General features: G+C 40.8%; 1 protein-coding gene across 1 annotated transcript in view; it reads left to right on the top strand.

Annotated features, from left to right (window-relative positions):
- Positions 1-10,321, top strand: part of OTOA (otoancorin) — a 33,093-nt gene extending 22,772 nt beyond the window's left edge. Inside the window, exons 23-29 of the mRNA XM_030958244.1 lie at positions 3,031-3,186; positions 4,598-4,740; positions 5,139-5,275; positions 6,224-6,321; positions 8,172-8,364; positions 9,561-9,650; positions 10,201-10,321. Coding sequence (XP_030814104.1) covers positions 3,031-3,186; positions 4,598-4,740; positions 5,139-5,275; positions 6,224-6,321; positions 8,172-8,364; positions 9,561-9,628 — 795 coding nt within the window. The 3' untranslated portion in view covers positions 9,629-9,650; positions 10,201-10,321. The remainder of the gene's footprint in view (positions 1-3,030; positions 3,187-4,597; positions 4,741-5,138; positions 5,276-6,223; positions 6,322-8,171; positions 8,365-9,560; positions 9,651-10,200) is intronic.
- The last annotated feature ends 5,825 nt before the right edge of the window (positions 10,322-16,146 follow it).

The following is a 16,146-nucleotide window of genomic DNA, read 5'->3' as shown; positions in this document are numbered from 1 at the left end:
CAGAGAAGTCAGACACTACTCCATCCCTGTTGTTGCCATTGCACTTGTTCCTGGAGTGACCTCCTCTTGCTGCTTTGTGGTTGCCTGCACTGCCAGGGAATGGGCCAATTCCCAAACATACTTTTAGTTCAGCAAGAAAAAGCCGTAGGGTACAGTGAAACAAATTGTTCTGGTTGCAGAAAACTCAGAGGTGAAGAGGGTACTGCCCCAGCCTGGCTTCAGCTTCTGTCAGCAGCATCTGCTGGAGGTTATCTGTTCTCTGCTTCCATCTCTGCATGGCTACTCTGTAATCCCCTTCTGTCAAAATGATCCCACATGTAAAAATCCTTTTTAGGTTCCATCAGATAGTTCTGACAGAATGAGGTTGGGAAGCATCTACAAGTTGCAGTTGGCAGCAAGCAGGACAGAGTGCAAGAGGCTTGGAGACCTGAGGGCTGTGACTTCTGGAGGAAAGCAGGAGCAGGGGGCCACATGGGCCTGGGCAGCATCTCCTTAAACCAGCATCTGCAGCCAGTAGTGGAGCTAACCATGGATTTGGGGTAAATAAGGCCAACTGTGCAATTTTTAGCAGTGAAGCTCAGCTTTTAAAGCAGTGCAACTGCAGGTGCTTGGAGAGAAGTGGCTCTGCACAGATTTCTGAAAGCAGATGGTGACTCTGCAGTTGTGTCTCTGCTGCCTTCTTGCAGGAGGACAACTGCAGTAAATGTATTCTTCCCAAGTCAGCTTCTCTCTGTCAGCATGGACACAGGTGGGTAGGAAAAGGGGGAAAAATGTAATCCTAGAAGAAAATAAAAACAGTGCTCCCCTGACATAGTGAAAACTACTATTCTTTACAGCAGTGCAATATATTGGTGTACTTACAGATTGATGTCAGTTGTAGGGAAATTGCTAACAAGGTTGATACACTCACATTTCTGGCTATATTCAAAGACTCACAGCTCTGTAGTGCACTGAATGGCAGTATATTCTGTCTGTGAGTGTTTGTACACATTTCTGCTAGACAAGGACAGACTTCCTATATATTAATTTCAAAATGCAATGTGGTGTTACACTGAGCATGAAGCATGAGAAATGAGATAGGACAGGCAAAGCTCTTTGAAATTGTATGCATAGATGCTTTTATATTATTAACATCTTTGATTAAAGGTTTCATTAAGCCTGAACTACTCATTGTTCCAAACTAATTCAAAAAGTCTAGTTATCAGATTGTATCTTAATGAAAGTAAGAAGCTTAGCTCACTTGTAAGTGGAAGGTCTCCCAGCTCTGCAGCAGTGACAGCTGCATGGATCTGCAGTTGTAGGTGAATGAGGACAAAGGAGTGTTTCAGTTTCATTTGTTGTGTTATTTATATCATTCTGTCTGAGATTTCACCCTGCCCTGTCAGATAATACTATTTATGAAGTACTTCAAATTCTGTACTTTATGGCCTAGATCAGGAAACAGACACTTGGCATTTTTGCCTGCGTGTGTTTCATGTATCTCTAAAGCTAGAGAATTAAAAGCTTTAAAATTGGGCTAATGCTTTTTACTATCTATTTGCTTTGGAGAAGATTGAAGTTTCCCAGACTTAGACCCTTTATGACATTGTAAAACCAACATAAAAGATCTGGTGGAAACTCAGTTGGGAGATACAAATCCAGCAATGCATCTCTTAAACAAATCCTTAACCTGAGGGTCATAGCTGGGAAAAGCACCCTGGCAGCTGAGGCTGCTCTGTGCTGGATGTGCACAGCAGAGAGCCTGCAGCTCTGTATAAGGAGTACTTAATTTCAGACATCCAGATTCCTGAGCCCTACTTTGATATTTTCTGGAGATTGTGCAGCTCTGTGTCTATCTGATGGTGCAAATGCTATTTAGTAGGCAACTGCAGAGATGCTCTTCAGCAAGTCCCCATTAGCTTTGTCCTTTCTAACTTTTTGAACAAAACTTAAAATTGTTGCTATCTCAAAAATGGAGTAAATATTTTTCTGACTCAGATGGTAGCCCAGCCCTGACCTTTTAGTTTTAATTTTCCAGGTGCTGTTAGCAGCATGATGTTATACTAGAAACCTGTCATGTATTGGCTGACACAAAGCAGAGTTGCTGAAGTACATGAGAGCTTTAAAGTGAACTTTTTTTTTAATGTGTGCCTGACTTGTTCAAGTTCCTTCCTCCAGCCAAAACCCAGTGTCTTTTTCTGTAAAGGTATTTGGCCACATCCGGGGAGATACCGACCACTGTCTACAGTCTTCTGCCATTGTCAAGGAAATGTAATTGACAGTTCTGGCCTCTGAAAATTCAGCTCTTGATGGACTTTTTATTATTCTTTACTCAGACAGAACTTTTCTTTATACCAAAATTTCCTTCAGGCTGCTCAGTGACAGCTTTTCAGTCACTGCAACTTTATCACAAATAAAAGCAGAGGAAGTTGTCAGTTGAACTACATTGGTACTGGTTTAGAAGAGCTCCTGCTTATTTCCTTGGGTTATTTACAAAGCTTTACAAATTTAACCATATATCTGTACAAATGCTTTGAAATTGTTTTTTATTTTAACATTGTATTAACACAATCTAGAAATCAGAACTTTAGGAACTGCTTCTTTGTCTGTATTACTTGATTCTCTACTTTGTCTTTCCTTGTCAGTGACTGAGCCAGGGTGACTGGTCACCAAAGCAACTTAAAGTCAGTCCCCTGGAGCGATTGCAGCTGGGAAGAAGCCTGGATAGTGCAGGTGCTGCTTTCTTGGCAGTGTAACAGTGTGGATCTAGGCACAGATTCCCATTTTTATTGTTCTTAATGGTTTTGCTCTTACAGCCACACTTCCAGCAGTTCATCAACAAGTCCAAGCTGTAGAAATTGCAGTATTTTTAGATGAACTAATCATTATTGGTGTAGAACTTCAAAAACCTTCACAATACGTAAGCTCTGCCTTTTGTGTGCAAAGAGGAATATTCAGGTTTTAGGACTTTTGAACCAAAGGATTTGAGAATGATGTATATAGAGGAAGATTCATAATGATTTAACAAATATTAATGACTCTCATCTAAAGGTTTGGGGGTTGCTGCCAGACTGGAGGAGTTACCAGATCATCTCCCTGGGCCGCATTGCTCTGGCACTCAGTGCACAGGAAATCCCAGAGCTGGACCTGAGCTCCATTGACACCGTCTCTGCTCTTACTCAGCAAACAGGGTGGACTCTTACCCAGGTGAGTGAGTGAGGGAGCTCCTGAATGTACTCCTAGTGAAAGGCTCTGCATTCATGCCCTTTGGGACTCAAGTCCTGGAACTGCCTAGAAAATAGATCCAGGGACCCACACTACTCCCTGCTGCTTTTCTGCAGCTGTGACCCCAGTGAAAGTGGCCAGATGGGTCAGCACTGGTGTGTGCCTGGCTGGGGTTTCCCTGGGGAGGTGGCCAAGACAGCATCAATCACTGTTAACTGGGGTAGGGATGAGTGTGTTCTTTAGCACTTGTCCACTAAGCAGTGGAAGGAGGGGAGCAGCTCCTCTCACACCGTCCCTGGAACAAACACTACTGCTAGGAGTACTGGTCCTTCCTAAGGACAATCACAGAATAGGCAGTGTGCCCCAACCCCAGCTTCCATTGCCCTAGAAGCCCTTTATTAGCAGATACACTCCTCTCATGTTCCTTTCCTTGAATAACTTCCAGTTATGTCAATGGGACTTTCATAATAAGAGTTAAAAACTTTTATTTACATATGCAATAGGCAGCATATTTCTGACTTTGTGGCCTGTCAGGGCTCTGTGGCTGCACAGCTGCTGGCATGGTGGCAGTTCTGGAAGAATATCACAAATCTGTTTAATAGATTCATGTTCTGAAGGGCACCATAAGAAGGAGGCACTTGGGAGGATTTTATACAGAACCAGTTTGCTTTTGAGGTTTCCTGCTGTCAGTAAGAGTAGTTAGTTAAAAGAGATTCATCCTGCTGAATTTCAGTTGTCTTAAAACTTTGGCAGATAGTTAAGCTAGTTACTTGAAGCTCAGCATTGTGGGTAGATTAGGAAATCTTGGAAGATGATTATTTCTTTCACTGGCTTTGGAGGATGCCTTGGTGACGTGCTTGAGATGGGCTCAGTTTTTAAAGGATTAGTTTAAAATGAGCACCATCCTAAATTACTTTGGCTTGCAAAGGCACTTTGGTACCAATATCCCATTCATATCTGAATATTAATCCTTGACACAGGTCACCACTCATATATGGCACTTAAATAACACAAGTCATCCTGAGTATCAAAAATAACAAAATTACATATTGATCCCCTTAGGTATTTTATGTTTTCTTGTAGCAATGTAACTGATCCTGCGAGGCAATCCAGCACCATTTCTTGTGGTGAAGGCTTTTCCTGTGACCTGGCAGAAGAAGTACAGAGTGTTTTTCACACCATTTGCATTTAGCAAGTGGTTGGGTAACAGTGCCTGGTTTAGTGTCACATGTAGGTGGTGACAGTGCTCCTCCTGAAGGCCATGGCCATACACCAGCCAGGCTCAGGATATTTATTTATGCTCCATAGCTTCTGGTAAGATTTTAATCATCTAGTAACAAACCTCTCAATTATATTTACCCTGTTCATGCATACTATCTTACTGCTTTTGTAGGCAAGAGCTATTTTACAAGGTTTTCTAGACGACTCTGGCCAGACCATCAGCACATTAAAAAGTTTTGATTTAGTTGGATTAGGAGCTGTTCTCTGTGCTTTGAACTCCACAGAAATCACATCCATAAGGACTGCTGAATTCAGGTACTGCATTTTATATCTAATGAAATATTTATTAGTAGCTCTATTGATAAAATAAATTGTGCCATTTTTGTTCCATTAAGATTTTCAGAGCCTAAAGGACACCTTTTTACATTTTAAATGCTTTTAGTAAAGCAGAAGGCATGCAGCAGTTGTTTCAAATGTGTTCTTTTATAGTTTTCCTCTGCCATTTATATCCCACCATTTAAGTATTGCATCAAGAAATACAGGTTTTTGCTTAAAACCTGAAATATTTGTATGCAATTTGTGTACATATATTTTAAATTGAAAATGGGATTTGCAGTTTTCTTACAGCAGGCTTAAGTATATTTAGTACTTAAGGCCTATTTAGTACTCCATGTAAATGCAGCTTGTAATGATGACCTTGTTGCCTTTTGCAGTGCTGCAATTGCAAGAATTGGCCTGTTGTTTTGTAGCAGCCCTGTTCTGAGGCAGTTTAAGAAGATGACAGAATCTGTGTTTGGTGCTGCTCCCAACTGGAATGGCTCTGTTTTACAGGAAATTGGTACTATAGCAGGTAACAAAGCTACAACTCCAGATGGTGATGGTTGTGAAGCATTGCTATTAAGAGATGGGTTCACCTAGCAGGGGATTTTTCTAGACTGGCAAAAGACATTTCTTCCTGAGGGGAGTCACCTGCAGGGACAGATATCCAGTAATTTCAGAAGCACTAAGGAAAAGTCATGGGATTCTCTGTAAGCTTCTGTAAATCTGCTCAAACTGACCTTGGGAAGCACAGCCTGAAGTTACTTGAGTCCTGTAAGTTGGAAAGGGTAAATCAAGGATAGCAAAACCTATCAGGATTCCAGCCCCAGTCACTCTTTGTGAACCAGGCTGTCCTGGGAGGAGCTGGGCTCTGGCTGCCCAGACATCCTGCCTGGAAAGAATGGGCTGCCCGGGGAGGAGCACAAGGACAGGACTGGCCTGCAGTGATACTTCTCCAGAGGGCTCTTGCAGCCTCTGAGACCTCCTGAGCCAGAGGTCACTCCCAGTTTTGTTCCTGGATTTGTTTCCCTGTTATCATTTAACTGCACATTGGGCTCTCAGAATTTTTAGCATCCCCAATGCCTGTGGCAATGATTCCCCACCACAATGACATAAGTGCTGAAGAAGTTACTCCCATTGCATGATTATGCTCCCTAACCATAGATCAGAAGAGACTGTGAATGAGCATTCCCTGATAGCATTGCTTATGATTTTATAGGCTTTTATAATTCTCTTTTCCAAGATAAAGTAATTCAGGTAGAGTACATTCCATGTCAATGGCTAAGGTCAGAGGATTTGTAATGCTGAAATATAATGAAAGAAACAAAACAGAAAGAACCAGCATCTCTCTATATAACACCCTGGAATAAACAATTTATTATGTATTTTTTATAAATGCTTAAAGTTTATATTACCTTAAAAATAAATTTAATAAAAATAACATTAATTGAGTTTTGTTTCTATTCTGTGGGGTTTTTAGGTGGTTTGAATGAGGATGAATTAAAAGCTTTTGATAAAAGCTTGATGCCATATTTCCAGCCATCAGCAGTAAGACATATTCCTCCTGAAATTTTCCAAGTAAGAGCTTGATTACTGAAGAAGTTACTAAATTTCTATTGTTTTTACTCTGGTATAAATACACTGCAGCACTGATTTATAGGTTTTGGAAAAAATTTTCTATGGTCTGTTAAGTGAGAGACTATCAAGGATCTGGAGCATTAACTTTCAGCTGTATAATCTGTATTTGTGATGCCCATGAAATATGCTAGACAAGCTTTATTCATCCTTCAGAATGCATCCCAAAGAAATAGCAAGTATCACAAAATAGGGAATGGACACTGTATCTTCCAACATTTTATTCAGATCTGAATTTTTGTCTGTTTATTAACATTTGCAAAGATGCTGTAATAGCTACAGATTACTCTGCTGACTGTGCAAGAGCTGTTTTATTAACCTAAAATCTGGCACCATTCTCCCAAGTTAGCTCTGAAAAACAGATTGTGCAGGCAGATGCAGATCAGAAAGGAATTACATCTAATTACAGCAGTACTGAATGTGGACCAGAAATTAGAACAGGGATCCTGAGATCATTGCCCCTAACTTTTTTTGACTTAGTGACAAGATTAAAACTCTGCCTGGGCTGGTCTCTTTCAGATGCTCAGGCAAGCAGTGTACCTATGGACAGTTGAGCTAAACAGAGAGTTAACTGTGTCAGCTCCCATAAAAAGGAAAAACTCCTTGAGCACTAACTTTGCACAGAACCACTGACAGTTCAGATAAGCCTAAAATGTCATTACAGGAACTATTTCTTTGCAAAACAGGTCTATATCATCTTGTAGAATTTCTAACAAACAACATTTTTGTTTGTAAGAGTAGTAATGATACTACAAAAAGTGATTAACAAAAAGCAGGGAAGAGTTTGAAGAGTTTTCTGTATTTGAAAGATTCAAAGAAGACTGGTTTTACACAGGTTTTTTATGGCCTCATTTTGCAGCTGTATAAATTATTCAGATTTTGATTTATGAAAAATTACATTGCATTATAGACTTCAAGTGAGTTAAGATGTTCAATTCAAAATGTCTGAACCTGTAGGCATTTCCATGAGTTTGCTGAGTTTAAACCAGCACACCATTTGGTAGACAATGAAAGAAGGGCAGGGGTTTGCTCCATCATCTGGCCCGCTTGCAAGGGGAATTCCGTCTTTCCAAAGTAGAACCTGGATGCAGAATTGTTGCAAGAAAAAAGGCTTGTTGTGTAGGAGAGCTAAAATGCTTGTGACTGCAGAATGTTAACTAGAACTAAAGCAAACCAGCCTGCTCAATAATGCAGGCTTTACAAACTGCTTAATTGCTATATGATATAAGATAATTACTGTAAGATTATGATTGCCATGTTTAATTTTTAAATTTAATATGAACAAACTGGGAAGATTTTCAATCTAAATGAGAAAATTGAATAATAAGATTAAAGCATGGGGTCTTTTCATCTCATTGCTCTACTGCTAACTATAATCAAAGGTCAAATATAAGTTCAAGTGAGGTTGCTTGGGAGCAGAAATAAGAGGAAATAAATGAAAACACAAAAGATTGCACAATACCATCAGTCTTTGAACAAATCAGAAAAGAAATGGCTGGAAAATTAAACTCCAACAATATATTGAGGAAGTGTACAATACAGTGCTGGCATAGAAAGCTTCTCAAGCTGTCAGCTTCCAGCATCAAAGAGAAAGATGACAGATAGATGAGTGGTCAGGGAAGTAAATGAGTACAGAGGATTCTTTTAAGCTCTATTGAGCTCTTTTATAGCAACACAATGTTGAAGGCTAATGTCTCTCATTCCAAATGCAAGGCAGTGCTGACTTCTGATTCCTTACTTGCCTTCTATAATTGACAGCCTAAAGCAATTTTTCTGTCTTTTGTTCCTCTCAGGCATTGTCCCCAGAGCAAATAGCAAACCTGGGCCCTGAGAACGCCGCCATGGTGACAGGATGGCAGCAGGAGCACCTGGATGCAGCGCAGCTCCAGAGCCTGGGGCTGGCACTGGATGGAGCCAGGAGCAGCAGCCCAGGGACACAGAGCCCTGCAGGGTCTCCCCAGGAGGGACAAACTCCAGCTCCCAGTGGTGAGTGGAGTCCTCCCTGCTCCTGCCTAGAGAGGGACACACACCAGTGGAGTTCTCCCTGCTCCTGCCTAGAGAAGGACACACACCAGTGGAGTTCTCCCTGCTCCTGCCCAGGGAGGGCCACACACCAGCAGGGTGTGGGGTCTCACAGCACGCACCAGGGTCAGGCCTTTATTCATGAGGTTGGGTTACAGTGAATTTACTAATCAACTTCTACAGTCGTGCCTCAAATCACATGCCTGCCCAAGACAAACAGCCAGGAGGATGCTGGATTTACCCACAGCAAGAGGTAATGGAGGAAGACTGTCAGATGGCATTAGCAGCTGTCTAGTAGCATTACACTGTGCTAAGCACTAGCTTATGTAAAAGGTAGTCTGAAACAGTCAGCTTTTCCCTCTCCTTCTTTCGAATATTCTTTGCCTAAATGTAAGGCAAGGGTCTCCATCTCTGGACCTTCAGGTCAGAGCCTTTATGTGCAGCAGTGTTGTTTGCAGAGCTGCAAGGGGGAAAGGAGGTAGTGCTGGGGTGGATTAGCATCTTTATCCAGACTGTAGGGCCACTGAAAAGTTTTTCCTGCCATTCCCATCCTATTTGGAAATAAAGCCTATTAGTACCTATACTTCAGTAGTTTAATCTTTTACTTCTTCGTATTTCAGTTTATACTGGGCAATGTCAGTGGATGTGTTACAGTGAGAGAGTTTGCACATAGTCAAGACAATGTTGAGAACTTATCCCTATCAGACAGCAATATTGTTGTTTCCAGTGACACCAGCAGGACATAAGCTGTTGGAGGAGAGAGAGGGAACCTGAAGTGCTGAAATAGAAGTAAGGGCAGCTAAATTGCTATGATGCCCTTGCTGGAATGAGAGCCGGCCTTCCCAGAAGCACCTGGGGAGTGCTCTTAGCCCAGCTCCCTCTCACATATGACCTGTTCCTTCTGGAGATCTGCCAAAGGGAGGAGTTTTCTGGGTAAAGATCACCTGAGATGTTGAGCTTCTTGTCCATTGTTCCTGGCTCCCTATGAAATGCTTCTCTTTGGAACTGTGTATGTTAAACTGAAGTGACGTCTCTGGAGAGCTGAATGTAATTAGGATTCAATTGTTGCAATTTGCTGCACCTCCTTGGGGTGGTGTAGATCAGACTTCTAGTCCTGAGCTGTAGCGTGACACTAAGAAATAAAACCTTCTGCTTTCCAGGTGCTCCTTGTTTGAGAGGCTTTGGCATCTGGCTGTGTGCTGTGTTTACACTGCACCTACCTTTCTGAACCCTCAAGGGTTGAGCTTGAGGTAAGTTATATTTTCAGTTAGAGGTAACTTTATAACAGAAGCACAGATCACCTGTAACAGGGAAGAAGGACTGTAGGATCCTCTTCCTGCTTTGAATATAAAGATAACAATTCTTGAATAATTTTTCTGTATTAAAAGGTGTCTTGTACCTTGGCTAGACTATCTCTGAATCTAATCAAAGGGAAAACACTTTATCTTATCTTTATTGTAAAGCCAAACATAACAAAGGTGTATTTAAAACTCCCATGTAACACCAATCAATTATTGCATTGTTATTTGGAACATGTTCTTGGTTTTACTCTGTGTTTTGCCCATTCCAGGCTATTTATAAGATTTTATTCCACAAACAATTCTATTTAGTAGAGTATTGCCATTAACTTTCACTGGATTTTAACATTTTGACAGCCTAATATGTAATAAAAGCACTGGTGGGCTTGAACTTTAGATTCCAGTTAGGCAAACTAAATGCTTAAGTATTCTACTTAGTCTTTAAGATTGCAAAGCAAGGCATGTCAAAAGACTTAATGTTTTTCTTTGCTTTGATTTTCAGTGTCCTGGAGCTTACAACAGAGATGCTAGAGATAAAAGAGTGTCAGCTCAGCTTGAGCAGTAGAATCAAGAGGCTCTGAGAATTCTGAGTGCCGAGTGGTTAAATTCTTACAACCAAGACCCTCATCTGCCATCATTATCAGAACTATCTCCTTGCCATAGCTTTACCATTAACAAGTAACACAGTATCCCTTCAAATACTTAAGAGTTTAAAAATTGCAAATGGTTTATCTGTCTCATGAGAAAATCACTGAAACATAGGATTGTGTGTTAGGTAGAAACTTGAATTATGGGGAGGAGAGGTGGTAGGGGACTGTTATTTGGAGGCTGATGTCTGATACCCAGTGCTTTTTACATGGGCTAATTTGGTCACACACTTGTGTCCTTTTGTTGGATTTTCTTTTTCTTCAAGTGTACATCCCCTGGGGAGGGGCTATCCTTCTGTGTGGTGTAGTAGAAGCTGCACTAAAAGTTACTGCTGTTGCAATAAAATAGCTTCATCTCAGAGCTGCTGGTTTAAATCCTGCTCAGACAAGAAGTGATAACAGGCTCTTAGAATTTAAGCACCTCTACAAAATGTTGTTTCCCCATGGCTGTTTGTATTCAATATAGAACTGTTGACACTGGGGGCATTGGCAATACTATGAGTATTTCATGTGACAAAATGCACATGGAAACCTGCTTGTGTTCATCAAGAGATAGTCCTTTCACTCCAGGGTGGAGTTGAAGTGTACACCTGGGAATACTAAGGGGAAACTGTTCACTGGGCCTATGCACTACTAGGACTGTCAATCCAGTATTTTCCATAAGACCTAGAAAAAGGAATTTCTCATAATTATAAACCATAGATATTTTCCTGTGTTTTATCAGCATATGATTTAAGTGTCTAATATTAGCTTCTTATGCCTCAATATTTCTCAATAATTAGCTTCTCAATATTTTAAACAATGGGGGAAAAGATATATTAAAAGTCCTCTTCGTGTGAGCATACATTTTGATGTTGTTCAACATGATTTTTGACCATGAACACATGGCGCAGTTTTCCATTTTGCCATTGTAAAAGTCTTATGTTTTCTAGACTAAAGAAGGCAATGCATGGACCAAAAAGTTTAGCTTTTTCATGGACCAAAAAGTTTAGCTTTTTCTTTCAGGGCTGTACTGTACTGCCCTTCAAACTGTAATTTGTATTTCTTTATGGCAAACATTACATCTGGCTTCTCAGCCCTGAAAGTAGAATTGAAATTTTTCTCAGGTGGGGAAGCAATAGAGTGGGAGGGAGTGAGAGCTGGAGGGAAGAGCCCAGCTGCTGCTGGGGCAAGGTCAATGTGAGCTCTTGCTGCAGTTGGGAGTAACAGCTCCACCACAGTCCCATGTATTCTGTAATGTTAGCAGGGGCTAACTTGATTCTCAGGGCTTTGTTATTGGCAAAGTAGGCAGTGAGAGCCGTTTCTCACCCCCTCCTTTCCCTCTTCCCCCTTCAGCAATCTGCTGCATTGGGAACTGCCTTTGCCTATAACTAACCCTGGCAAGTGTGACATGATGTTATAGATAATAGTACATGCTTTAGTTCTGCATTTTATAAGCAAAGAATTATGATTGCTGCAAACTGCCTGGCACTTTTTTTCTCTAATCCTCATGGTAAGATTCTAGCTTCTCCAGCTGTGTTTCCTTTTCTGCATGGGAACAAGGGATTGAGACATATATTTAAATAGAAAGAAGTTTGTTTTATTAGTCCCAGCAAATACATGCAAATGTCAACTAAAACCAAAATGCATTATAAAGATTGATCTGTGTTTTCACATTAGAAAGTTCTGCTTTACTCAGATGTGAAAGTGCTAAAAGGTTTTTTAATTTCTAGAAATTGCCTGACTTGAATTGTGTGTGCACTTCTGAAGATGCTGGAGAGTGTTTTCATGTCAAGACGACAGTCAGCATTTCCAGTTCAGCTGCTTAGGTCAGATATGTGACTTAGCTCTACCAAGCCCTTCACAAATCTATGAGAGTCAAAAGTGATCTTCTGTCAATGTACCTGGGAGTGATTCTGTTTGCAATTATGTGAGTCAGAGTTTAGCTTTTAATTGGAGCAGGAGTGAGTTCTTTGTTTTGTGCCATCTGTGCTGTAATTTCTTTCAAGCACAAGTGCTTTTAAACAGCTGAACTGCTGGATTATTTATATATTTTATTAAATTAATAATTACATTAAGAACTTTGGCATTGCATTTACGTTTGGTCAAGGGCTTATCTATTTCTTACAAGAGTAGTGTAGGAGGGGTAAATGTGGAGCACTGACTTAATGTTCTACTGATTTCACTGTGAGATTACAAATCCTGTTTGGTTCGTGAGATGGTGTGAGCATTTTGGATGGCAAGTACTGTAGAAAAGCAATTTTACTCCTGCCAATGTCCCTCTTGTAGAGGTCACTGATGGAAAAGCCCATTCTACAAAATCTGGGATTCATTAGACACTTCCATCAAAACTGTTGAAACTGAATTTCTGTGGGAAGAATAGATGGAAAAGGGAGAAAGGCACAGAGAGCACAAGTATGCACGGTATGTAATCTGTGTGTGTGACCTGCCATCCATTCACAATCCTGCACACTGCCAGAGGAAACTGAAACATGGACACTTTACTTCCATGGAACAAACCACAGAACCCCTCAGTGCAGGTATCTGTCCCCTGTGCAGATGTGTATTGCATACAACGTGCATGTGAGCACTTCCACTGGAATGCATTCATGGGAAGAATGTCTCACACTCCCTCTCTTTTTGCATGAACAGGATTTTGGGGAAGAATATACTACAGAGAAATGAGGTACCAAGATTTGATTCTTAAAGAAATGTTGCTCTTTGTAGATGTGGGTAACTTTTGTTTAAACCAAGCTTAATTTGTCCTACATTCTTTTTAGTTCTTTTAGATCTTTGAGAAAAAAAAATCAGATTTGTGCATGAATCTGCTGTTGAATATAGACCATGATAATAATTGTATCTGCTTATTGTGAGAACTGCAGCTCTCCTCTCCACTTGTGACCCTTCTGATGGTTGCTGGGCAGTGCCATACATCTGTGGGATGCACATTCAACCATCCTACTGCTGACAGTCACAACTCTGGTGTAGGCCTGGCTCCTCTGAGTGCTTTGAGCCCTGTAGCAGGTGACCCTGTCCAGCAGAATGTGAGAGGAAGCATTTCATTCCTGTGATTGAATGTAGGATCCTTCAGGAGTTAACAAATAGGAAAAAATACTATTGTTGGTTTATTATTTCAGTGCCTGATACCTTTATGTTCAGAATTGTATTTAGAAATGAGAAAAGGGCTACTGATTCTGGATCAGCAGGAGAGAAAATATCCCTATGACCTGGTACTGAGGTAAATGGCACATCTATGGTTTCTGTAAATCCCTGAAAGGAAGAAAACAACTGCCCATCCACAGTGTCCGAGAAGTGCCCCTGTTAAAGCTGGCATTCTGGCTGTTGTCAGGTTTTGTACAGTGCATGGAAGGTTTGACTCCCGGTGATCTCAATCTGTCACATCAGAGCTAACCAGCTCCTCAGTCTGAGGCTCTAAAGATACTGTTAAAAAAAATAAAAGGCATCTTTCCTTAATTTTAAGAAGCCCTTTATGCCTCTGTATAATCTGCTCAAATATTCCAGAGGCAATTACATACTGCATTATGGCAGGTTTAGCTCTCACTCTCTCATTTACTTTCCAGTAACACAAATTGCAGCCCCATCACATTAGGCTGGAACCTTTTCAGAGCCCCACTGGCTGCCCCCCCCTTGGAGCAGATGTGAGACATTGCTCAGGATGTGCCAGCCAAACACACCTGGGGCTAAGGGAGAGGCCTGACTCACTCCAGTGACACCAGAAAGAAGCAAGGAATCAGCAGTCACCTGGAATGTGTCACTGGAGCAGGTACCTGGCCATAGGGCACCGTTGTATTTTGGCTCCTGCTGTGTTGTGGTTATAGACACCACACACTGCTTCCCAGTGGGACACTGCCAATTTCCCCATGGCAGTCGAGGAACGGCCAGCAAACTGCAGTACCTCGTTCCCCTGTCATACTCTGAAATAATCTCTTCTTTTTTTTTTTTCTTTTCTCTAAAGAGAATATTCCAGGCTGGTACACAGATTTAAGCAATGGTGTCTCTTTATTTCAGTGAAAATAAATCTTTACATGTTTTTGATAAGTTTGTGGGATTTTTTGGTGTGTGTGTTTTGGGTTGCTTTTTGGTTTTTTTTGGTTTTTTGTTTGTTTTTTTTTTTTTTTAACAAGATCTCTAGGCATGGGATGAGGAGAGCTAAGAACCTTATAGTCCTGATTAGTAAAATATTTTCATCCATGCCATATGACGTGGGACAGCCTTAGGGACTGTTTACTCCAGTGCAGTTGGAAGGGAGGGATCTGACTTCCTTTGCTGGTAAGGCAGGAGGGAAACTGGATAGAAAAGACAGAAGAATAGCAAAGAAAAGAATAAACAAAACTCCACTGTAAGTTAAATTTCTTTTATTGGTACCCCAGAACATTTGGAATTGGTCCTCAGAAAGAGTATTTTCTGCGTTATACACAATACTGTTGGAAAGTGCAGATAAATAACAAACCTGTCATAAAGCAAAACAGACCTGTGTGCTATCCAGGTATCCATAATTTCATATTTTAGTTGAGACTGTGATCCGTTATCAGAGCATCTTTCCATATCTTTCTACCTAGTCCTTAGACAGAAATTATGAGACTGCCTCAAAGACCACACCGGACCTTGCCTGGCATCAGGACATGTAGGAGTTTTGCACCATAGGCTATTTTTATCAAAGTTCACATCTGGTTCTTTATTTGTACCCAAAAATAGCCACAAAATGTATTACAATTTTTTCTGCAACGAGTAGAAAGCAACCAATGTCCATCTGCCCCTTTCTGTTCAGCATCAGTCTGCTTCTTCAATCCGGATTAATGAGAGGATTTTCTTTCTCTGATGATGCAGGAACCCAGGCATGTTCAGAGCTCAGAGTCCAACTGACTGAACGTTGAAATATTAACTGGAGAAATTGTGATTGATGGATTTCTTGCTTTGCTGGCAACAGTATAGCATTTATTTTCTAATGTTTTAGCTGGTATAATTAGCCTTACAAATACTTAATATCTGTAAACTTCTCTTTGAGGGACAAAGAGAAAAGGAGAGAAGACAAAAGTAAATTCCTGTAGGAGAAATATGAAAACAGGGGAAAACACTAATCTGTCACAGATACAACAGATACTTTTTCTGGTACTGCTTTCCTTGATAACTTTTAGCCATTGTATATGGAAGTGAACTGTATTGATTTATCAAAGAATAACCATTGCTATAGTTAAAATCACATTGGTTTGATGCACAAGCTGAAACTGCCCTAGGTCATGTTTAATGGGGACCTGACATGTTTCAACATTTAATCAGATGTCAGAATATAACTTAGATCACAAACAAGTTCTGAATATGAACTGCATGAACTGAGCAGGGGTTGAGAGAATGGATGTCAGTTCTCTGCCTTTAATGTATCTATTAAATAGATTCCAGATATGCATCTGTCAGTGTTTTTATTAGCTACTTTTATTTCAGTATTCACCCTTTCAGAATTACTGAGATCTCACATATTAAATGATCACGTTTCAATCAAGCCTGGGTCAAACAGGCTGGTCCAGCCAGTGCTGTAAGACATGTCTGTGTTTTCAGACCTCTCATGTGTGTGCAGTAATGGAAGTGCCTCAGCACTGCAGCTGCTGATGTTGTAGTTATGAATTTGAACTCTCTCCCCTCCTGTTGCAGTTGGTACCACAGATTTGGGGAGTTCTGCCAAACGCTGCCGTCTTCAGTACAAATTCTCCCAGTACTATATTTGGGTTTTTAACATGTATCCTCAAGTAGGCAACTCACTGGTGGTTACATCCAACAACATTTGATGCCAAAATTATTCCGTATCT

The sequence above is a fragment of the Camarhynchus parvulus genome, chromosome 14, assembly GCF_901933205.1.
Source record: "Camarhynchus parvulus chromosome 14, STF_HiC, whole genome shotgun sequence".
Lineage (NCBI taxonomy): Eukaryota > Metazoa > Chordata > Aves > Passeriformes > Thraupidae > Camarhynchus > Camarhynchus parvulus.
This window is presented reverse-complemented; position numbering and strand designations above follow the sequence as displayed.